This window comes from Ostrinia furnacalis, unplaced genomic scaffold (genome assembly GCF_004193835.3).
Source record: "Ostrinia furnacalis isolate ACB-3 unplaced genomic scaffold, ASM419383v2 OfSCF4239, whole genome shotgun sequence".
NCBI classification, from domain to species: domain Eukaryota; kingdom Metazoa; phylum Arthropoda; class Insecta; order Lepidoptera; family Crambidae; genus Ostrinia; species Ostrinia furnacalis.
In genome coordinates this window covers 468,807-494,671 of record NW_021134478.1, presented here as the reverse complement: position 1 = coordinate 494,671, position 25,865 = coordinate 468,807, and the positions used below count along the sequence as shown (strand labels likewise).

General features: G+C 34.3%; 1 protein-coding gene across 1 annotated transcript; it reads right to left on the bottom strand.

Annotated features, from left to right (window-relative positions):
* Nucleotides 1-560: 560 nt before the first annotated feature.
* On the bottom strand, nt 561-1,663 carry LOC114359122 (uncharacterized). The gene is made up of 2 exons (XM_028313378.1): nt 1,480-1,663; nt 561-1,316 (listed from the first exon to the last, which is right to left on the bottom strand). Exons 1-2 carry the CDS (start codon nt 1,561-1,563, stop codon nt 954-956), a joined length of 447 nt encoding a protein of 148 aa, XP_028169179.1. The 5' UTR covers nt 1,564-1,663; the 3' UTR covers nt 561-953.
* Nucleotides 1,664-25,865: the final 24,202 nt, after the last annotated feature.

Sequence of the window (25,865 nt, the reverse complement as noted above, 5' to 3'; positions counted from 1 at the left end):
GTATGAAGAAAAGAAATGTTTATTTATTCAAAGCATTTATTAATATTAATAAGAATGGAGATCAAACGAAAGTCTTGAAATTCCTTAACATTATCAGTCTAAACTTAAAAACTAATTACAACTTAACCACATAATTTTGATTATTTTTATGCGAATTTTTCCACTAAGCAATCCTAAACTAAAAGAACGAAACCGAAAAATTGAGAGCTTTAAACTAATACTTATAACTAGGAAAGGCACCCTTATCACTATTATACTAAAACTTACAAGAAAAGATTGGCACGTTCGGCCCACTTCTGCTTAGATTTTAAAACATTCAATTACGAACCTTATATTCTAGATCTTAAGACTATTAAAACTTTTCTTACAAACTATTAAAGCTTTTCACTGATATGTTAATTCTAATACTCGAATAAATGTATCTGGATAAAAATACAATTGACTTTCTCAAGACACTTACGATACAATTTCATCAAAAGTGCGTAGAGAGAGCCAAGCGCGTACAATCATAAATCTTTACTTAACCTAATTAAAGCTTTCAATATGTGTACTCTGATTATCACAGACAAGATAAAACTCTCTTACAAACTAATGGAAGACGTTGGATATAACATAAACGATTATCTGTTAGAGGAAGTTAAGGAGATAGCTGAGGGTGTGCGACGATAACAGTGCAGGCATTAAAGCTGTCTACCAAAACGTGATGTTACAAACGATACACTCAACTAAGCGTAGCGTGAGGACCTGGCGCCAAAGCGTGATATTCTATCGACTAACATCACAAATTAAGGCTAACATCACAAAACATCACGACAAACGTCAGGCCCGCACGCCACTTCACTAATGCTACTGGAAGACGTTGGATTACAGCTCGCATCGGAGCACGCACTAAATCTACTTTTGGAAGACGAGATTTTGTTTTCACTGGTCTCAGAATGTAGAGGAAGAAGAAACTAATACCAAACGTTACATACGGAGCAGTTCGCGGTCGCGGAGTAGCAGATCTCGCGAACTTCGTTGGCCATGTTGTCGTTGACCTCGTCTTCTGAGATCAACTCGAAGCGGCTGGAGTTCAGGATGTTCTGGTTTTCGGCGTTGTCGTTGTCTTCGACTGGCACCGGTTTCACCGGGTCCAGAGGATAGAAGAAATCGGAGAACGGGATGACGACCGGTTCTTCAGGGTAAGCAGTCTTTTGCGATGGTAGGTCAGCGCGGGGCGATGAGTTGGAGATGAGCTCTCCCAACTTCGACCAGCACTTGTTGAGGTTCACACGCGTGGAGGATGCCACCTTCCTCGGCAGGCGCGGCTTTGAGCTCTGAAAAGAATGAAACAAAAATAAATATCTATGTCCAAGTCACTGAGTAATTTAGGGATTATCTTGGGATGAAGTTAAATTTTTCAAATTTGATAATGATGAAATAATTTCAAAGTTAAATCACTGTATCTAAAATGAATAAAACCAAGTAAAAGATCCTTACCTGTCGATTAAGAAGCTTCGCCCACGGCGACCGAGGCGACACGGCCTCCTTCTGCGGTGAATCTTCATTCTTAGCCAAACACATAATTACTACGAAACTTATCTAGCGTACGACTACGTATTTACAAGCGTGGACGACACGCACGCACGACAGCTCGGGCGGGAATGGTAGAGCAGGAAGGGTGGGCGCGTTTATATAGGGGTCCTGAGTCGCGTGCTCGCGGGGCGCGCGCTTAGCACGCGAACGTAGCGCGCGCTACGGACCCGTTTTTATGTAGCGCGTAGTTCTACGAAGGCTTTGACGCGCCGCGTATTGATGACTAACAACGGATTAAACGAGGTTTTGTTTTTGTTGACTGACGTCTATTATTGTTTGTGATGAGTTTGTTGCGTTTAGGTGTATTATCGATTTGTGATGGTTACACATTGATGAGAGGCTTTATTAGATTACTGGTAAGATTCGTATTTACGTCATAAGTTCGGTTTTTATTGTCATATTTTGGAATTATTTTTGTCTAAAAGGGAATTCCTTTTAACTAGGATGTATTACAATTATTTTCAACCACTTTAACTACTCGTACAAGGTCAAAAAAATAGCAACACCTCAATTTACTAAACGACATAATTCAATATTCAGTTTTCTAGCACGAAATAAACCAAGCTTCTGAGTGAGACGAAGTTAATAAAACTAATTTGCGGCGCGTGGCAATTTATTAAACACAATCTCCGACGTATCCTGCCATTGAAGCATAAGCTAGTACCACATCAATCATAACAAATAACCTAGCTATTAAACTAGATTGAAATAGGCTGAGAAAAGATAGCTATAAAACCGCTCCTAGTACGGAAATACAAATAGTATCTATGAATTTTGCACCTGGCTCCATAGATAGATAGGTTCCGCTGTTGGCTCTAATAGCGCTGTACTAGCGCTTCCTGCGATATAATCGTGTACAGCGTTTGATAAACAATTTCCTATTGAGAGACGGGATGGTAGGATTATTGCACGAAGTCGAACCTCTTTTATGATATGCTCGGAAACTGTTGCTGTTTTTGTTTTGCTTTAGGTAAGCTATCTGGTAGACTATTAATTGAGTAAAAAGTTATTTTACACTTGAAGGAAATATCGCGTATTTTCTTAGACTGAGTTGCATCATCTAACTTTGACCGTAACTTTAACGATAACCGGCGTTATTTGTATGGAATTTGACAGATTTTTTACGTTTGCCAAAGTTAAAGTAAAATGGTGCAACCCAGCCTTAATGTAGTGCATAATAAAACATTACTTTTAATTATAACTTTTTTAATTTGGCAAATGTTTTAATAGAAAAAAAGATACCTACTACACAGATAAGTACGAGTACATAGTAGAGTTTCACATGGAGGTTTTTCATACTAGAATCAAATTTATTTAAATGGCGTGCATTCTTGCTATAATTAATTGTCTCCTCTTAAAGTAATTAAATAACCAACACGTACTTTTTAACATTTAAATGCTAGATCTTTTTAAAACTCCGTATAAGTAATTAAATCGAATTTTGTAAAAAGACTATAATGATTGTGTCATTCAATAATTTTACACTTCGCATAACTTAACCGGCTTTAATAAAACCGTCATTTCGCCAGAATTACGACGTGCACGGAATAATGAAGATGGCGACGACATTGTAAATTTAATAACATGAGAATCCTTGGCGGGGTATTAAAGTTTTCAGTCAAGATAAGTTTATTGTAAAGACAATAAGATTGTATCTTCGAACTTAAAAAAAAACTATAATGATTATAACGAGATTACGTAGTTAAAATTTATCGTCGATTGGCAGATTGTCATTTTATGGTCAAAAATATTTTTGAAAAGTTTTAAAGGTCCCTTTAAAACGAAATTTAAAATCACCTTAACAATCAGTTTTGAACTAGTAACGCCATCTATTGAGGCGTGTTAAAGATTTTTAGGATTACAAAGGTATCTGAACTAATTTAAAATTCAAATAAGAGAAAAAACACATTAAGCATGTATCAATTTAGAAGCTTGGCCAACACACGGATATTGATATAGCTAAGAACTAGGAACATGAATTCCTATTGGAAAAATAAATGTTTTTCCAATTAGCTTTCCATCATAAAACGATATAGCGAAGTGAAGAAAACTACATCATAAATAAATACTATATTTTCTTAAACAAACTTACATTATCTAAGTAAATAATGCTAAAAATAATGATGAACACAGAAAATACATTTTCTAATCAACCTAATTGGAATTCGATGCAAATGTTGACGATCGCATGCTTGTTTTTCAAAATTATAAGCTATTAAATTGCAATTTAAATAATAATATGCTGCGTATTTGAATAAAACTAAACTCGGTAATTGTAGATGATGCGTATTAAATATTAGCTACATCTCAATGCGGTATAAACCTGTAAGACTAGAATCCAAGCTTGGCCCAATCAGAATGGGTGCGTGACAGTTTATATAAGTTTAAATGATATAAATTCATTTCAATAACGTTCATATTGTATAATAAACGTATGTTATAATAACACTTGATATAATTTTTTAACATATAATGTTTACTTCATATAATAAATCATTGTAATAATGTCATTTCAGATACCAATCAAAACGCATAAAGACATTTGATATAAACCTTAGTTAATCTAAGACTCATTTGATGTAATTTTGTTTAATATAAATAATATTTCATATAACCATTACATAAAATAAATATTATTTGTTATAATAACGACTATTTGGTATACTCTTTAATTGATATATGTAATTTCTGATAGATATAACTTTTAGTATGATCTTCTTTAGCTTGACTTATAAATGACTTTAGTGACAAAAACGAATCGCCGTAAACCGACTCCACGTAGTCTTGTCTGCCCTACCCCTAGAGTGTAATTTAGAAGCGCGTAGGCACGGAGGAGCGAGGCGGCCCGCGGGCTGAGGAGCAAGCCGAAGACGCGGTGTCGAGCGAAAGCCATCTGCGACGATTAGCACGCGAGGGACCGCCAGAGCCCCGCAGTGCCGGAGCCGTGACAGAAGTCTCTAGTTTTTAGTCAAATTTGCATGCTGCATGCCTGCTTGCTTGCTTGCCTGCTTGCTAGCTTGCTTGCTAGCTTGCTTGCCTGCTTGCTTGCTGCATGCAATGCTTATTATAACAATTGAACTTTATATAAAATTATTATTGTTATATGATTTAAGTTTTATAGGAAAATAATTTTATCTCATTTGATTGTTCGACATTTTATTTTTATATGATTTGAATGTTATTTGTTTTAAATAGTATACATTGTAAGTTTTATAGAAAATATTCATTATATCAAACCATTTTATATCAGTTGTTAGTTATTTGTCTTAAAATTATTCGTTTTAAAATTATATTATTCGTTTATTATAGTAAATAATTATTATATTAAATGATTTTATATAATTTGATGTTATATCCTCTAAGTATTATATGATATGTACTTATATCATACATTACACATCCAATCAGAATAGGTCATAGTGATGTAGAGTCAATAAGTTTTGAATATTTTGAGCCAACAAAAAAACTATTTTTAAGTAATATGTTGCCAACACTAGATCATAAAGGCTCGCATTGTAAAGAATTATCAGCATGTAGAGCCAAGCTTCTTAATCTATACGACCTCACTATGCAAACTTGCTTATTTGACTAAGGTGTAGAACTCTACAGTAGTCAAATAACACTAATTAATAATGATCTAGATATACATACCTATGTAATGCCTAGAAATGAAGTTATTTCTCAACATAATACTTTTGTAAAAAGAAAAAATCCTCGACCACAACCCGACCACGTGCATGGTCTCGTCGAAAAAAGATTCCTTTTTTGTCCATCCCCAAGTATAGGGTTACAAATGGAACGTTACTATCAGAGTATTCTGGGTATAGTGTACACTTGAGGGAAAAAACTTGAGTTATATACGTTGTTTTGAAGTGTGCTTTAAGAGTTATGGGCAGCTTGAAGTTGAATTCTTTTAACAGGTATTTGGCTGAAAAGTGTCATGTCAAAAGACCCACCCACATTGTTTTGGTATGAAAAAATAAAACAGGAGAATTTCCGCCCAGATTAATCAGAAAAATAAAATTGGTGAGATCCGGGCTAACGTTTTTTTTTTAGATATTATAAAATTAGGCAACTGTAGTACAGAAAAGATTAGTTCTATCTAAAATTGTTTTTTTTGTGTAATTAGCGACAAAGGTAATAATTATTATACAATTAGACAACGAAAAAAACAGGACAAAAACTATCGATGTATTTACATTTAGATTAATGTATTTCTAAAATTATTATCCATTTAATTATAAGTGTATGCTTATTGTATGGAGCGTGTTAGACACACGCCTGCCCGCTCCCTGCACGGGATTGTCATTTATGACCCATTGTCATTTGAGGGTTGAAAAAGGTTCCCATTGTGTTATTATCACGCAGATTAAACCCTTAAGTGGTATTCAAATTTGGCTATTTTTAAGCACGATAAAATGAATCAATATTGTGCTTTAGTAATTGAAAATGGGACGAAGAATTTATTGATTAAGGTCCCTAAGTTTATACGTGAATAATAAAACTCTACATACCTAGGTTAAAGTTAACAATGGTTGGCAAAAAATGAAAATAATACTATTTACCTAGTTTCTTACAATTCGTTGAATTAGATTAGCCGATCAAAATTAAATAAAAACAGGAGGTACAGTAAAAACTTAGATATATCCAAGCAGTTTTTCTAATCATTGCTTTTTATGCAATCTATGATATCTTATATTGTCATTTGCGCTCCGACCAAAAAGGTAATTAAAAGATATAACTATATAAGTATTTTCTGTGAATTGTGATAGGATGATCATTTCCTGTCACGCAATCAATAAATAGATATTTATTGAGGGCCATACTGGGGTCAATATTTAACATTTAAGTATGTAACAATAATGAGAATTACCAGAGCCATAAGTAAGCAAATCACTGTGGGTTCTTATGTAATTGAAATAAGTGCTACTTTGGAACAAAAATGTGCAGCTAACTAAATCATGCGCACACTCTCGCCACGCGTTCGGCGCACGCGCATCGAGTACAGCAATGCGGGCATGGGGGCTCTGATTTAGATGTGATTGGAAATACTCGGTGCCATCAATTGTAGTTGTTATTGGCACAATATTATAATAGATAAATATATATGTTATGGTTAATGTGATAAATTGAAAATTATGAATAATAACCGGTTATTATGAATAATTACCGACAGTCGCGGTAAAAGTGATAAATTAATAACATTTAACAGTGATTATTTAATAATTCAACCTTAGTACTAACAAATTTCATAAAAGAGAACAACATCTTGTGTACGTGCTCTTGTATACCCAAAATTTTTGAACGTTTTGATATCATATATTAATATAATTTGGCATAATGAGTTTGGAATGTTTCTTGCATAATATTACTTTTCCATGATGCCCATAACATAATGTTTTGATTTAAAGTGAAAAATAGGTGAAGGTGCGGCGGGGGTGGCCCTTGGGCCACCCCTAAGCCGCCTATTTAGTTTTATACACACGTAAACGATCTCATATTAATCACATTTACCAAATCATGCGGTCATATTAACCGGCGATTATTCATAATTTTCACATTTATCACTTTGACCGTAACATATATATTAGTCTTTTATGCCACAACTTTTGACTCTACATTGTAGAAAATGTATTCAGAATGTTAACTTTTCTACTCGGCTCAAGCTTTTGCTATTATTTGAGCCTGAAATTTAGTACAGAAAATCTTTGTATGAAAAATATAACCATACTTATTATTGGGTGAGCCCTATGTTGCAGTGGACGTCCTATGGCTGATGAGATGATGATGATGACTTATCTTATTGTAGAGTTAGATTTATTTTCTAGTCATTATATTTCTCCCTGATCATATTAGTATGTAACTCTTGGTTTCTGAAATTGAGATTTTAAGCTTGAGCGTGCTCATTTTCTTCTTTAAATATGAAAAGTTAATTACATAATTGCTATGTATGTATTTTAAATTTTGAAATCAATCGACAAAGTTCACAGACTTTTTTATTATTTTAACTGAATATCTTTTATAATAATTACGTCGCTTGTCAACACTAACTTTTTCATTCAGCTAATGTCTATTATGATAGCGTGAATGATACAAACGCATTCACACGCGTGCGTCAACAATGCGTGTCATAGTTTGTATGCGTGCTTCAAAACAAATGTCCATAATATGGGTACAATCAACACTAGCGATTTAAACAGTGGTAATAGGTGCGATTTTGCAGTGAAATATGTAGTATAATATGCGGTCGACTGTACAAAACATACGAGCTGTTCAATAATGTATCGTTGAACGTGAAATTAAGTTATAGTCATAACCAGTGACAATGGCTCTCGTGATCAAATCTACGTGTTATTGATTTTACTACGCGTTGGAATTTAATTGAAGAGGTTTGAAGCTTCTTTAACAAGTTATTTATAAAAGGAAACTTAAAGTTAGTACAAAAAACTTTCACAATTGTTATAAAAAGGTTCTGAAACTTTTTAAATTCGATATTTTTAAATTGAGTTACAGTTTCAAAAGCCATATCTAAATAATGAATGGCAATCCCAAAACTAATTTACTTGAAGTATTAAAATTAAAACATGATATTAATTATTACCTTTGTTTTATTTTCAACCACTTTTCTTATCAACATCACTGGCCAATTTGTAATACTTACTCATGTATAAACTAAGCTTTACCGCAGATCATATCTACACCTCCGAAGGGAGATTGTAATCAAGAAACCCATACAATAAAAAAAATGCAATGAAAAATAAATAGAGACTGAAAAGTCACTTATTTTAAAGATTTAATCAGCTAACAGACATAAATTCATAAGTAAATAAATCTGCAAACATCTGAAAAAAAATTCGGACACGCAGAAAAGAAAACGAATAAAACAAAATGATACTACTTTATATTAGGATTTATAAAAACCCGAAGCTCATTGAAACTGATACATATACGGGCTGAATCATGCAACGAGCAGATGTTGAATTTGTTACCATTAATTTGTCGAATAGATTTACATCACCCCATATATCCGCTGATTTATAAACAAACGGGTGCGGGTGTTTATTATACATAAGAATCAGGAGCAAAAGAAAACGTAACATAGTCGTTATCATACAACTAACGTTCGTAAATCAAACACACTCACGCGCAGCTTAGAACTTGTTAGTGTGAGTAATCCTTGTTTGTGCTGGTATATTTTTGTTTTACTAGCAATTTGAATTTCTCAATGAGTTTCAGTTTTCGATTTGCGATAAATCCTTTAAACATCCTCTCTGCTCACCTAACTCACGTAGAGTTTTCTTTTGCCAATCAAAATCGTAATAACATTTTCACTAATCAAAACGCTTTGGTTATTATAATTTATAAGTTTTATCGTTTCTAAATAAAATCTAAACTAAAATAGAACTAGTCTTTGACAAATGATCAATCTACCTACATCTATAGACTAATCCAGTTCAACTGTCCTATTGAATGGAAATAACCATTTAATTCAAACTTCAATTGCGAACTCATGTTTATCAGTTACGCGCACACAACCAAACGCGCACCCCGATAGTAAGCCACGCGAGCAGCCCTGCGCAAGCGCTGGTTCAGTAAGTAAATCCTGTAACGCACACATAAGCGAGGCTCGCGCGTGTGTACGCACGCGTACGGTAGGGCTGCCGCTCGAAAGACTTCTGGAATATTCTGCAGTTGAGATGTAGAGCAAGGGGTAAACTTTAATGGATTTGAAGGCTGATGAGCTTTGTAATATCAAATTAAAGAAGTAAGCGTTTAAATAGTAGAGTGTGGTTTGTAATCGAGTTCATACTTAAAAATATTTAGAGAGGTATAGAAACTCCCATTGGATTCGAAACGTTACAGTAAGCTTCCAAAGATAGCCGAAGACGTGACCATTTATTACACTAATATTATCTCTATCTATATAGATGGAACAAAATCGATGAAATTAAGCTTGCTCCGGACATAAAAGAAGGCAAAAGTAGAGATCTCTGTCCATTACTCTATGAAGTAATGATTGTCTCTTAATAAGGCAGCAGCATCTAAGACATTCTAGCCAGCCCTAGTCGCCGCACACACGCGTCCCTAATCGACGCTTTCCTTCGCGTGGCAGTCGCCTGCCTCCCCGTTAAGGGCGCACGCAGGTGTTCCTTACTGAATGAGCCGTGGGAACGCAGTCCCACCCCGGGTTCCCACCGACCCACCACCTGCTACTACGCATATTCGCGCCGTAAATGAACGGTAGTGACCAGACCACGTGTGCCAGCCTTTTTTTACTTACGCGGAACACCGGCAGGCTCAATCAATTTCGTCTTAATGGCACCCGATGATGGGCGATTTCTCCGTTAATCGAATCGGCATAAACAGTGGGTACACTAAATTGTAATAACGTACATCGATTACTTATTATTGGGCCGTAAAGTTTGTGGCGTACCCTAAAATTGGTGAGCGAAATCAGATGTTTTATGATTCTCCATAAATATGACTTATCTAGTAATCAATCGCAATTCCCTTTTTTAAACCAAAAATTGCTTTCAGTATCATTATTTGGAGCTCAAAAATTTTACCGAGAGATGGATAATATTAATAAAAATTAAGTTCCTATCCATTTTTGCTTGTAAAGCCTAAAGAATAGTAATAATAATACTATAAATACGGTGTGATCGTTACTTCTGAAAAGGGTTGAACAAGAACTATTTCTAAGTAACTGTCTAAAGACAACGCCAAGACAATTCATAACGACCACAACCGTCATATAGTCCAGGACCAAACGACATTCTCACTTAATTATGTATCTACCTACAACCCTTAGCATAATTGGTCTTTTTTGTCAGGTAGTGCAATCCATCAACCCCTCGGAAGGTAAATAGATCGTTGATAACAATACGTGACCTTTGGGGAACATCCGCACCTGTTCCGCACTTGTTCCATTGACTTGTTCCGGTGTTCCGGGTCGCGTGGGGTGGTTCCGCCTCGTGCGCTATGACCGTTGAGCTTACCGTTTATGGTAAAGTACCAATTAACAATTCAACGGACATCGGTACAACGTTGTATGCTTGACAAATTAATGTTATTTAATTATTGACGGACGCATTGCTTTGTGCAAGAATATAACGAACATACACTTAATAATACAAACTTTATGGTCTACTGTCTGTTTGTTTTTGTATTGATTTGGGTCATATTATGGTCATATATCTTTAAACATATTTTGGTTAAATGTTATAAAAATATTTTAAACCTAACTTATTTGCAACATTGATTAGTTACGGGTCCCCCTACAGAAACCCTAAGGTTACCATGAATTTTAATGCCACACAGATACCTCATAATTACAATAAAAAATCAACGCAGTGGCACGAATGCGGGCGAAAAAAAAATCTCGAAGCGATAGGTGCGCGCGCGCCCGCGGCGAAGTGACATTTCTCCGGGGCGGCAATTACGAGACTTGTTCTCTGTTGGACACAATCATCCTGGGGCTGAGGATGTTCAGCTGAGGACGCACTGTGGGGTTAAAAAAGAAATTTATGAGCGAAGAAGTGAAATTGTAAAATCTTTCCTCTTCATCTCTCTGGGAACCTGGTAGCGTCACGTATGGTTATGCATTCAAGTCATTTCTTTAACCAAAGTCACCCCATCATTATAATCATATTAAGACTGATGGGAAATCGTAATCAAGAGCAAAGTAATGCTATTAATGCCATGCTATTAAAAAACGCAAATGCCCTGATATAAATGAAGATTATTTTCAGTAAGCACGTAATTGGCAATCAATATAATTGATGCCTTTATCTAAACGGTCTAAATGAAGATTGAATTTACTGGCATTATTTAAATTTACATAATTTTATTATGGTCAGTTAAAATAAGCAGGATAATTAAACCCAAAGGTTCGAAATCTCAGATATTTTGGCCAAACGCTTTACAGTGCTGATAATTTTAACTACCATTAAAAGAACATTGGAAAAGTAAAGATCAAATCTTTGGATTAGCGATCGTATCGTGACAAAAATAACATTTAATTTTACAATTCCAAATAGCATTTCAATAAGAACGTACCAATTTGATTAAAGTTGTGTCCAACTATATAAACTAAATAGACACGAATGTTTGTCAGGATTGACATTTTAGGACTATAGCGCTTCATAAACATCAACGTATTCAATGCTACTTTTACAACGCTTAAACGTCATCTACTCTCATATTATAGCAGCTTCAATAGGTAAAGTTATTTTTATCAAAATCCCCGCCGGTGCTATAATACATTTAAAGAAGGAAATCTCCCAGTGAATTTTACCTTTTCCTGAAATTTCGGCGATCGCAGCCATAACGTATGTACTCAGGCTTATTTGCTCGGTTCCCAAAGCGGCAATCATCTCGTCGCTCGTCATACTTAATGCTGGATCGCGCTACTGGATTTCGAGGTGACACGCAAAATAAAGGAGAACATTCTCAGAAATTGATACTCTGTAATGGACATTTTCTTGTCACACAATTTTAACTCGAAAATAGAGGTATTTTTTGTTAATAATTATAAATTTACTTAATGCTCGTACGATAGGTTAATGATAAGTCAAGCTAGATTGATTATACACTAGTTTCGCGACGAAGATTGATATCCAAGATAAGAAAATTTCAAATTGATTTCGCATTTAATAGCGCCATTTTAAAATATTCATAAAAATATTCTCGGTTGGCTAACTTAGTGGCGCACTTTATTATTTTTAGTCGCAGTTGATATACTGTAATTTGAATAATAAACCAAGAAAAAAGAAATTTAAATAAATACACTGGCATCAATCAAAACCATCTTTGGCGTGTGAGAATTTATGGGAGACTTAATAATACAATAATAATGCCTAAAACGTAAGATATCTTTTTCTGACGCTCTTTGTAGAATAAACAAAAGCCAACGCAATTCCATAAAGTTAGTTTTCGTATTGAAAAATTATACAATATCTTCGCACTCACGACTCGTTGGTTCCATATAGAGCAGAACTCTACTTTTAGTCATTTTCAATTTCCAAAACTGTATGTACTGAAGTGAAGGCAGTAGTTTTTACGACCTCAAGCCATAATTGACTTGCTTTATTCTTAGGCATATTCTTAGTAACCATTAAGAATACTTTAATGAGTATTATTGACATTCTGTTGATTGACGTTTCTAGAAAATACTTTCTTGCTAGAGTGAATGTTAGACTCTACATCAGGTTTAAGCACATAATAAGTACTGCTTCAGGTAGGTATTAAGTTTGCGGTGAATTTTATTCTTTGATGACATTTCATTAACACTTAGGCTGAGTTGCACCATCTTAATTTGACTGTAAAAAATATCAAAAATCTGACAAACTCCATACAAAAATCACCGGTTATCGTTAAAGTTACGGTCAAAGTTTGGTGGTGCAACTCAGCCTTACTATGATTTCATAAAGGTAAAATACGCGAAAGTACAGACGACAGCACATCAGTAACTCTAGTAGGAAAAACTTTCGAGTTCGTTTCGTTGCGTATTCAAAGTGTCATCGAAAAATTTTGTATGAAAAATTAAACAGCGCCCCCTAGGGCGGCTATAATATAGGGGGCGCTGTTTAATTTTTCATACAAAATTTTTCGATGACACTTTGAATACGCAACGAAACGAACTCGAAAGTTTTTCCTACTAGAGGTACTGACTATGCATTTTTGTTCGAAAATAGCATCTACATATTATAGGAGTCGACAAATCGCGGAAAAATCTCTTGCGACCCGTAAAACTAAAACTCTTGTTGAAAAAAAACGAACGAAAAAACAACTTGTAAAAAATCTTATTAAATTAATGATTTATCTGAAACTTTGAAAGTTAAGTAGTAGTCAAATTTTAAATTACTATTAATCAAAATCTGCTTTCAGGCGTAGTTTTTCCAATATGACGGCGCCGAGCCCGCGGCAACGATAGGATTTCGCAAACTTGAAATTCGGAAAGAGCACATCGAAATCAATATAAATACTAATTTTCAAAACTCCCGAAAACTTTCCAGGCAAAACTACCAAATGACTGGACTATAGGGATAGCAGCAATGGTTTTTTTTATATAATATCATTGGATAGCAGGTAATTTGCCGTAGAAAATCATTGGACTCGTCTCTACCATTATTTGCCTAGGTATAACTAGAACAGAAAATTCTCCTCTCGAATAATAGCATAGACAAGTAATTATTGCTAGGACACCTGGAACGAGAGTACATAATTCCCTGTTTTGCTTCGTCGTGATATTTTTAGAACATCACGTACGTGACTCTGATTGTAGACAATTATTTGCAACTAAATTACATGGAACGTAGAAAAGTTCTACACGTGCCAATGCCTGATTGGCAGTTCTAGGTACCTTTTACGCTTAACCATCCCTAATTCCCTGGTATATTTTTATTTTATTTGAGTATAAAAATACTAAGGTACTGTAATCATGAGATACGAAACAAGCAGTCGAACTATTAAAAGTTTAAAATGATGTAATAATTTCAGCCTTAACAATCGATAACCCAAAACATGATTTATTACTCTTTTCAATAAGATTTTAAGCACTAATTATATTTAATTACCAACAACTACGCCAATTAAGATAATGTCACAGCACAGGGGAACATTAATTTAATATTTTATGTGCGAAGTATAAAAAAAACAAAAGCTAAACGCGAGATATTGCCTAGACGGATGCCTACCCACGTTTATTGCTGCTAAATAAACTGATAACGTGCATCTAAAGGTCGCCCACAAAATTATTGTCTACAGGCACTTCAATTAAATATGACTCAATAACAAAAATAAAAGCATACTGTCCCTTGAAACGTTGCAAAAAAACGACTGATAACCAATCGCACCAAAAAAGCAAGCAGTATCATTATGCACACAAAATATGTTTTTCATTTACACATACGCTTCGAAGTGGTTATAATTTTGTATACGTTGAGTGTTTACTCAGTAAGAAGTGGTAACACCTGCTCGAATTTCCCACGGAGAGCTTCGGGCGTCTTCGGGCGGTGTCGGGCACGGTCGGCTGGCGCGCGTCGCTTCATGCATACAAAATGATAGATAAGCACGACAATATGCGCGCGAGTGGATCACGCGTCAAAATCAGTGTGTCGCGACCCTAATATTAAACAGGTAAAATGCCCCAACGTTCTATTATTGTGGAATGGGTTACATTATTTTGGCGGACAATAGAGTTTTAAAATTAGTAACCGAATAATGTCTGTTGTTGTTTTTTTTTTTGGATTGTTTTTAGGATAATAAGTTATCATAAAGCTAAGATATCAAAATTATTATAAAAATACAATGTGTATCTGTATTTAATCAAAATTAGAATTATAAAAAGTTATTATTAGTGACTAATAGCTAACAAAAATAAAAGAAAACAACTAAACAAGAAGCCCTAAAACACTCATCTGCATATTTAAATTGCGAATACAAAAAAGTAGCGAGCATAACACGGTCCAATACAAATAAACTTAGCAGTAAGAATGCAAATGCGTTATAAAAATTTCAACAAAACGCAACATAATAAATGCTCGTTAAGGTGTACCGTTGCGCAAAATAAACACTGGCAACTTTATACGCGAATAGTAAATGGGAAATAAAAAAGTAATAATTGGCAGCGGTCCGGTCGGGTGTTCATAGTACGATAAACGGCTAGGGCAGCGCAAATAAAGCAAGTGGACTGATACCGTTACTGGTACCGCTGAGGCGGTATTGTGACAAATCATTGAGGCTACTCGCGGCTAGGCGATGTACACACACACTACTGATGAAGCTTGGATACCTTCCAGTTAATTATATTATTTTGTTAATAAGGGTCATTCCATAAAAATCTGTATATTTTCGACGTCATTTTGTCCGTAACTTTTTTAAGATGCTTTTGAATACTTTATTAGTGTAAATTATTGTTTATTAATTAATTATGTTATGTCTAAAAGGGCCAGTCACTTTATTGCTTTATTTTAGGAGAAATTATAATTTTCAATTTTTTCATACTACATTACTCCTATATGACTTCTAATAAAGTATAAAACTTTTAACCTTAACATTTATAGATAAGTTAATACACATAATGTAGTTGTTTTGTTATTATCACTATATAAAAAACATCATTCCCTAACTAGTAATTTAGTCCCAAGTGCCGTTTAAAGCTAGGGCCTGACGCTCTAGGGACTGACGATTTGGAGTAAAACTTAACACAAATGCAGATTAACTTTATATTATAAGATGCTTAATACGATGTGCCGAAAATAGCCAAAAAAAACACGCAAATACTATTAAATTATATACAATTTCCTATTATAATCAATAAAGCTACTCAACTAGGGACTGACGAAGTGACTGGAATAACACATGTTTCGGTAACAACTGGCACGTTTGCACTAATTCAAAAAACGGCTACCGCAAAGCCAGTATGGTCTGAGGATAACTTCGTATCGTACTTTAAACTCAACTAAATATTATTCACTCTAATTACATATTAAAGCGCAAAATTATAAAATCAGTGCGTGGCGAGGGAATGACGCTAAAAACTGTAGACTCTTTTTCAACTAAAGAAAATCAAATTATTGTTTATTGAAACCGCAAAATATTAATAGAATTTGGTGTAATATACATTTAAATAGATTATTCGTTAATTAAAACAAAGGATAAAGTTGATGTTTTTATAAATGTGGGTCCCAAAACACAAACTTTTGGAGTACGGACATGCCTAGGGAATGACGTTTTGGGTCATTCAAAAGGAATTTAAGATGTTTTAAAAATAGTTTCAAAAAATATAAATGGGTGATGAATAAAGCACATTGCGAGCTGTTATTTAACAATTTTGGAATAAAATATTAACAAATATTTCATGTGAAATGTGGCGCGGACTAAGAGTTGACATATTTTTGTGGAATGACCCATAAAAATCATACACCTACTAATAAAAGCAATATCTGAGTTATTGGTAAAAGACAAACAAAAATCAAAGGTAAAGATAACAATCTCATCTGTATTTGTTATTCATGACGAAATATTCAAAACTAGTTTTCCGCCCGCGGCTTTGCCCGCGTGGAATATTGTCTGTCACAGAAAAACTTTATCGCGCGCGTCCCTGTTTCAAAAACCAGGATAAAAACTATCCTATGTTCTTTCCCGGGACTCAAACTATCTCTATGCCAAATTTCATCAAAATCGGTTGCGAGGTTTAAGCGGGAAAGCGTAACAGACAGACAGACAGACAGACAGACAGACAGAGTTACTTTCGCATTTATAATATTAGTTGGGATAAACACCAAAATCATAAAAAAAAATTGAACGGAACCTTTTTTTTACATTCGAATCGTAGTCTTATCGAAACATCACTAAAAAAGAAAGAGCTTGATTTTACTTCCCGATTATTATCTAAACAAATTAAACTCCCGTTCCGATTACGTAAGCGGCCATTTTATTCCGCCGATTTAAATAATCATGTAATTCACATAATTAAATATTTATTACATGTATTGAAGCTGGCGATTTGCTTAGCAATAACTCACAGTAGATGGTAATTTTTCTTATCAAATGAATATCTTCGCATATTTATTTAAAATCGGAGACGCTCCATTTCGTAGAATTTGGCGTAACTAAATTCCTCGATAGGATCGCTCTTATAATCGGCCCTGATAACAATTATTATAATAGCCCTTCACGGAAGAGGTGGTGTGGAAAAAAATTACACGAAGGAGGTTTAATTAAAAATCAATATCGCAGCAAAAAACATATCGTGTGCACAGTGCCTCATTACTTCCCGCAATGATCTCCACCTGCCCGATGCTCCCACGGTGTAACTCGACTTTAGCGCGGTTTTTTTCTTTTTTACACTTTTTTGCATTTTAAACCAGCACTTTCCTTCCAATTTTGCAATTTTCGAACGCTACGCACCTCGTTTTTCATTTTGTGGCGCGCTTTTATGACAGCATGCCAGGATTTTTTTTCATCTGTGCCTTATTTTATGTTGATTGATTTATTTAAATGTTGCTTGCAGGTCAGTTGATATTTAATCAAGATCTTACCAGTTAATGGGAAAACGTTCGTGGATCGAAAAATAATCAATCAAAGTTTACTCCGAAGTTTCTTATTTTTATCGTTTACTTATTTTACATGACTTTGTCATTAAACTTAATCCTTATGTAGATACCTAATCAAGCTTGTCGTTCGTGTTACAGGTTCGAATTCAACATGGAGCAAATTTACAGATTAACTAATGTACTCTACTAGTAAACGTGGGTGTGGTGAGGGACCATTTATTTTAAATGATGCTAACACTACTAACAACTTATAAAATCTGTGATGTCACAAACCTATTTAAATATTTTTATGGAAAACATTAGTACTCATATCAAAACTTTATTTAGCATCATAAAACCTATGTCAATGGGTTGGTGACTTTGTTGTCTATGCATTCATTCAAAACATCCAATACAGAAAACTTAATTGTCTATTTGAGTAGTGTCATAACCACAAAGAAATAGAAGTCAGTTTCACTGCTTAACATAAAGAATTTTCCCGCGTTAAAATTTGGAAAAGCGTAGCATTGGACTGCCTCCAGCCGTGATTGGTTTCCGGCCGGCCAATGGTGGCGCTCGGATCGGCCCACCGAACGGCCGAGCGCACGCCTTCCTTCTATTTTTGAATTTGAATAGATTCCAATCACACACGTTCTAAATTCAAACCGTTATCAGCCTAGTTAACGCCTCTCTTGTTTCGCGGTCTTTGTGTCAATGCTTTGTAATTTTTGAAAAGAGAACAATGTAGGTACGATTTTTTAGCTTTTTAAGTCGGGTCCAGACGGGTGTAACGCGTAATAAAATGTATCGTGTAATGTAATGGAAATACTATGAGTAGCACTTTACATGTAATGCTCGTAGTGCCGTCCACACTAGGGTGTCCCGAAATATCTTTTTTTATATTTTCGCTACACAAGACCCCTCAAAAGTTGCGTCATAAGATGTAGATTACCGTAAAAATAATTAAAAAAATATAAAATAATGTCTCAAGGGCTCTACCGGCATTTTTATGTCTCAAAAAATCACTTAATCAGCCTTTCACTGTTTGTCATCTATTATATTTTTTTCACAATTATTTCATTTTATTTTGTAATAACAGTGGCAGTTGAACCCTAAGATATGATTTGCAGGCAATGACAGACTGTTTCCAGTGAGGAGTAGGTTTGGTTCGAACTAGCAGAATTCATATTTTGACTTGTTTTTCTCAAATTTTCTACTCCTTCGGCGAGGCTGTTGGTATTATTTCTGTTGAGGTTTTATTGCTGTAAGGTATCGCACCGCACTTTTTTGTTATAATATTACATACTTTTAGCATAAATTTAACAAAAATTTAGCAATCTATGGCAGTAATATACTTTTTGATTTTTTTCAGGTAAAAACTACCTAGCCAAAAATCTTTATAATATTATATTTAAACAGAATACTAATTGACATGTTAAATAGTTTTAGCATACTATTAAATATAAATAACATTTATGTACGTTACATACACTTTCTAGCTGAAGTTTTTGTTGTCTACGCAGTTTTTTATCAATGGTGAACTTCAACGGAAGTAAAAATATATTTTTAGTTATGAAACGCATACATGTTATATATCAAATTAAAGACAATTTAATACACTTCTTTGGCTCGTGTAAAACTTTTAGTAGAGTATAAGACATTTTGTGAAAAAATGATTTAAAAAGTAGTATCACAACAATGTAAAAAAATTCAATTTTCATTTAATTACTAACTAAAGGTTGATTTTCTCGATACAATGCATACCACATAATATCAAGCGCACACGTAGAGCTATCATTTAAATAAAAAAGTAATGAAATCGGACAAATGGTTTTCAAGTTATGGTTGATTTTCTAAAATTGACTGCCATTTTTGTTAGCTTCCACTTAGAGATGCCAATCATTGTTTTATAATAGCGTAATAAAATTATTAACCTGCTGTGAGAAGGGAATTGAGTATCCTCAAATTAAATCGATATCTTGGCTGACCCATGGATTAATTAGGAATACATTAAAATCGCGCGCGTAAATGCCTAATTCTGGTCAAAAAGCCAATTCTGTTTTGAAAATATTTATGGATTTATTGGTTTTTAAACTATTTTAAACGTTGCTGTGACTCATTGTGTACCCTCAAATTTCATAAAAACGCTATTTTTGTAATATTAATAGTTTATGTTAGGAACCCCTAAAATAGCAATTTATTTATTTTTTTAAGGACAGGTAGAGGCCTCAAGATGACTGATATCTCATTAAATTTAATGCTAATCGGAATCTATATGTCAAAACGCAACTTTTGATACCTCTTGCGTAACCGTAGCTTAAAAAAATTTTTTTCCCATACAACGACGGGACACCCTAGTCCACACGTAGAATTCATGTTACATTACACGTAATCTTACATTACACTTTATACTCGTTTTATTTGTTAGTTTAGTGTATTTTTTTTATCGCACTGGTTGATTTGGAATCAGAAAGTATAGCTAATTATGTTGTTGAATACTAATCACCCGTAAAGCTACGCTGCGCTGTATCTTACTTAAGTACGCTTGAGAACATTCATAGAAAGTTAAGTAAACACAAATACCAAGCTGTAGAGAAAAATACCAAATGTAACTTTACAATTTAATTACATAACATAATTATGAAAATACATACATATTTACAAGGGTTTTGACGTTGCTTGATCGAACTGAATCAATACAAAACAGATTTCCTTTCACAGTTAACGTTTATAGCCTGACCAGGAACATAAAAACCCTCGCCATGTTGCGGAAAACTAATGGTACTAATTTCTTTTAATGGCAACAGTAACTGAAAACTTCATTGACATGTCACCTTGCATGTCAGTCTATTGCTGTCAAAGTGTAAACAAACTTTATTTTAAATGGGCGCAATTGATTTTGTGAATTAAATTGCTAAAATCTTTTTATAGTCGTGAAAGAAAAGTGGTTCACAATGTGTTAAAGTATTTGTCGAAGAGAAATACTAAGGGTTCGGACAATATTTTCATTGAATAATTTTTCCGACAAGGGTGTCAAATTGACTAACATGTTTATCGTATAGTACAGTCCACTATGAAAATTAGCTGTTGTTTATTTCAACTACCTATTTTAAAGTTTTTTGTCACTTTCTAAGAGTTGAATTTTATGGAATTGGGAAAGAAGTACCGAGTTTTAAGCGAGAAGGAGTTCATGAGCAGACATTGCAGTTGAATATTCAAGTTCTGAATTTGATTATTGATGAATAATAAAATAAATCCTACTAGCTCGATTGATGTTTTCATTTAATTTATTTAAACCAGGTTACCTAAGATAATAATATTTTTTCGTTAATTTATGAAAATATCAAATTAGCCCGTAATCCTCAATCCTGATACATAAAGTTAGCCTAATAATTTAACACAGGTACGACTGTACTCAGTGTTGCACTATCAAATGCAACTGCACACACACACACACACACACACACACACAAATTCTTTCCCTTTCTCTCACACTCTAATATGTAGGTATGGTCAACCACCACTGTGGTCTAGTGGTAAGGCCACCTATTTAGGACAGCCGATTCCTCTGTGGTTTAGGATTCCGAGTGAAGCTCGCTGATCATCCATCAGTTTCCATCAGGTCAGATGAATGGCAAGAGATTCCTCGTTGTGGATAAAAAAATGTTCTGTTCAGTTATTGTCTTTAAATGTGTTCTACGTAACGTAAACTTAGAGAATTGCAAACATTAGTTAGTCCTACGAAAGTCAAAAACATGTAACGGAATCTTCGACTTACCACTTTAGTGGAGCGATTACAGAAAATAATGGCCTATTAAGTACATGTTTTTTTGTGTTATTATGAAAGTTCAGAAAACTGCGCAGTTTTTAAAATTATTTTGGACCTATGGAATTTCTTTTTTTTTTAAACTTTTAAGTTGAAAATTTTAGGATGTTCCGCTAAAAGCATATTTTTTTATGTTTCTAGCAAAAATTTTGTATCTTGCATCAAAGATAGGAAGTTGATTATTTTTTTCAAAAATCTGCAATCAATAGGAAATCTGACAAAAAAAAGAAATATGAGAAAAGTCGACCCAAAAAAAAAGATAAAAAAATTTAAAGTCTTCTGGGTCATACAATTTGGAAAAATCACAAAATTAACGATAACTTCTAAACTATGAAAAATCGTAGAACATACATGGGGGTAAAATCGATAGGTCTAGTCCTCACCTATCACCTGCCTTCGGCTTGACACCTTACAAGAAACACCCTGNATCAAATTAGCCCGTAATCCTCAATCCTGATACATAAAGTTAGCCTAATAATTTAACACAGGTACGACTGTACTCAGTGTTGCACTATCAAATGCAACTGACGCGCCTCTATGCCAGGGTTTTTATGTTCCTGGTCAGGCATTGATGTTGTCATATTCAATTAGCGATCAATGTAGCGTTCGATAACGACATGTCGCGGTTAGACGAAAAAAACTGCCTTTGTTCGACACAACCGGAGTTGATAAATGAGGGAAGATAGTTCATGTAATTGGCAACCACTTTCAGGCAAAAACTTCCGTAATTGTGAAGATATATTTTTGTTAATAAGCTATTTTAACGAGTTGTATTGAGAAGAACTCTAACTAATTGAGACATGGAATTTGTTTTCCTGAGAACTTGGTGTTAGACAAGGTTGAGTTCGATATAATTGATAAAAAAAGATATATCAGTCTTTAAAAAATGCAAGAATTTTTCTCTACAATTAGTTGTTATGAGGTATCGAGCTATAAATAGGCAGCTTACTTAAAGAAAATAATTATTAGTCTTTGACACCACAACCAAGATGTATAATTATTTTTCAGCAGCTTTTTTGTTAATCAGTAGCATAAAAAGAAGAATACCTAGTAATACCAACTATAGGAGAAAAGTCTTCAACTTAAGCTCGTAGTAACATGATCCTACTTATAAACATTCTGCCGAAGTTTTAATGAAAATAGGATATTCATTATTCAGCAGTAAACCGCTGATTTCGCAAAAAGGCATGAATTTATTACCATTGCAATATTTATAGGGTGGATTACATGGCTTGCGCACTAAGCTGGGATTAAATCGTGGTATTCTAATCTCTTCTAATAATAATCCTCTGCTCAGTACCAACTCCTGTTAATCATATTAATAACGGCTGCTGTACTAAGCTACTAAGTGCCATGGCTGTCTTAAAAATAATCTCCATTATTAACTCACTACTAGTAGTTTATTTCTACTAAAAAAATGTTATAAGATTTATTTTTTTTTCACAATTTTAGTCACGAAATGCCTCCTGCGTTTCGCTTTATTTTTTGTTTATTTCTGTTGTCCAGATTTTTTATAGCGTGTAGGTCCTTTTCAGACCACTAGGTACAAGTCCCAAATACTCGCTCTACCGGCTCTAACTTTGGGGAGAATCACCTAAAAACTGAATTTATACAATGACTGCAGCAGTGGGTGTAAGTTCTACAGGAAATTAGTTCAAAAGTACGACAGGGCATGCGCCCGCGACTATCGGTCGATCTGGACACGTGATACTACGGCCGCCATCAATGTTATGATGTATTTGGTCTGTAACTTAAATTAATTATGCGTGGGTGGACCGTGGGCGACGCTGCATATATATTGGTGGAAATGTAATGTTAATTGATAAGTTTTGGAAAAAAGAAATGTTATGATATTAGTGGATAGATAAAAAGTATGAAAAGATCAAAGGATCAAATAAAAAATATTGATTCTACTGTTCAAAAACAACAACTTTTCTACAAGAAAAATATTCAAACTCTCAAAAAAATTCTAATTGGCAATTAGTATGACGCAATTCGTATGAAAAATTGCAAAAAATTGATTACTGATGATAATTTATATGAAAAGGTTTTTTTTAAAGATGTGAACTTCCATTTCTTATAGCGTAGATTAGGTAAGGTATTTTTATTACTATGAAGGGACAGCGATATCATGACTCTACATCTTATGTTAACAATTATGACAATGCAAGATAAACTAAGTTCCAATGACAATAACATTTATCTTCTTCAGCAAAAACATCATGCCACCGCAACCCGTGCTGAATCCAAAACAATGTGCTATTTATAAAACCAGTCTCCATTTCATTTTACTTTGCTCTACATTGCCACCGCTGTGTAAAGTAGCGCCATCTAGTTTGAGACCGACGAACTAAAAGTTACGCTTACAAGCCGACAGGCAGCGCTAGTATCGCGATTGTAGAGTTCGGAAAACCATTTTCCAGGGAAGTATAGTTTTGACATTTTAGAACAAATTTTCATGACTTTGATTTTCATTTATTTAGGTCTATTAAAAACATTGGCAACTTTGCACAGTCCTATATTGAAAAAAGCTCACGTTTTTCATGTAATTTAACAAATATCTTAAACTGGCCCACTTTAAAAATATTCTAATTCCGAGGTAATTTTGTATATTCTAAATTTTAATTCGATAAAATGTTATCATAATAAATAACGAAAATAAAAATGTAAAAAGAACCAACTGAAAAAAACAACGCCCTCTATCGAAACAAAGCAGCAAACATTCGCTTTATTATGCCACGAGCCAAAGCAATGCGCCGTCTCTTTCTCTCCACCCAAAGCTCGTATTAAGCTTTCCCTCTAACGCTATGGAAGCGCGTCGCGCGTCTCGTTCTTATCGCATCGATCATTGATCTTTGAAATTCGAACGCGCGGCAACTCGAGCGGCGCGCGCGCAAGCCTTCGGCCACCGTTTGCCGTCCCGCTCACTCGCGCGCGCCACTGTTAACGTTGTTTCTTTTATTGCCGTTTTATTATTTCTTGTAGATGATCACGCGATTGTGAGCTGTCGCCCGGCGCGCACACGTCACTCTCTTCCGTCTCTATCTCGAGCGTGGATTATGGGTATATTTCATCTCGTTCTTTCGGCGCATGTCGGGATCGCTGCCGTGCGTCGATGTTTTGGGAAATGCACCCGCCCGGCGTTCCCACGGTTCACCTTCGGTCGACTTCCTTACGAAAAAAACAAACAAGAGCACTTTGTTGAAGAAAATCGACGTCTGCCGGTCGCGCTGAATGATTAATACAATTATGTGCGCGCACGCCGCTACCTACTCGACTTGACGGTAATAATAGTTCTTTATTAGGGACACGTGGTCAGACCTCGGACAGTTATTATGATTTGAAGGCTCATTTACGGGTTAGGATAAAATAGCGCGGCCAATCACAGTGATTTGGAAATATGTATTCATATTTTGGGAGAGGAGTAAAAGTTCATGCGCTTTAGAATTTGATAGTTGATTTTATAAAGAGGAATATACTAAAACTGAATTTATGTAAACTATGAAAATTGTAAAAAAGTTTACAGACTTGAGATATTTTTTGCTGTAGAGGTGTTGTATTTCTGAAAAAATCTACTATGTATTTGTTTCCCAGATTTGAATTTAAAGCATAACTAATTACATCAATAACGATTCAAAATGATTAATTTCTTACATAGAGCTAATATAAATTGAGGGTATGATAGTTTTTTTAAGCCAAGTTGCCTTCTCTGTTTTGCAAACTAAACAAATCTTAATTAAAGACAAGCTTAGAAAGTTGCTCATACATTGAGTTTAACGTGACAAATTATTTGATCGTATTCATAAGAAGCAGACTGAACAACGTTTGTGTCAACAGATAATATTAGAAGAAATGTAGAGTCACTGTTCTGCCTGAATTATTCAACAGTATTGGACACACATCTTTCCTATTGTAGAGATAAATGTTTGTGTGTAAATAATTATGTTTGTGAGAAGTAGGTTATATTGAACCAATTCTAAAAATATTTCAATGATGCAGCAAAAGATTTTCAGGATTAATACACACTATTTTCTTTACTTTCATAATACTTCTTAAACTTACCTTATCAAGTTTGCATGTAAAGGCTAATTTGTAATACTACTAACCAATAGGATTTCTATTGGATTTTCAGGATAAAAGCCTTTATTTAAATTAATTACGTTTACAATCAAAAATATAATATTCTGTTTTTTTTTGGGGATAAACTTAGTACCTACCTAATCATTGAAACGAATACATAATTTCTTTAGATTTTATGAATAGTTTTGTAGAGCTATTTTACCTTTTGTACTCGTAAGTAGATATACCGCTTTTTAAGACTTTTTTTATAAATAATTTTTGTCTGATATTATTTTCGTCTTACATTGAGTGACCAATAAATAAATATACTGACGTAAGCGCAATATTTTGAATCGCCCTGAAAA

What these genes read in the sequence shown, in the direction of transcription:
- LOC114359122 (XM_028313378.1), bottom strand. Translation starts at nt 1,563, where the DNA reads ATGTGTTTGGCTAAGAATGAAGATTCACCGCAGAAGGAGGCCGTGTCG. An exon ending in CGAAGCTTCTTAATCGACAG is followed by an intron (nt 1,317 to 1,479) that starts GTAAGGATCTTT and finishes CATTCTTTTCAG; the next exon opens with AGCTCAAAGCCGCGCCTGCC.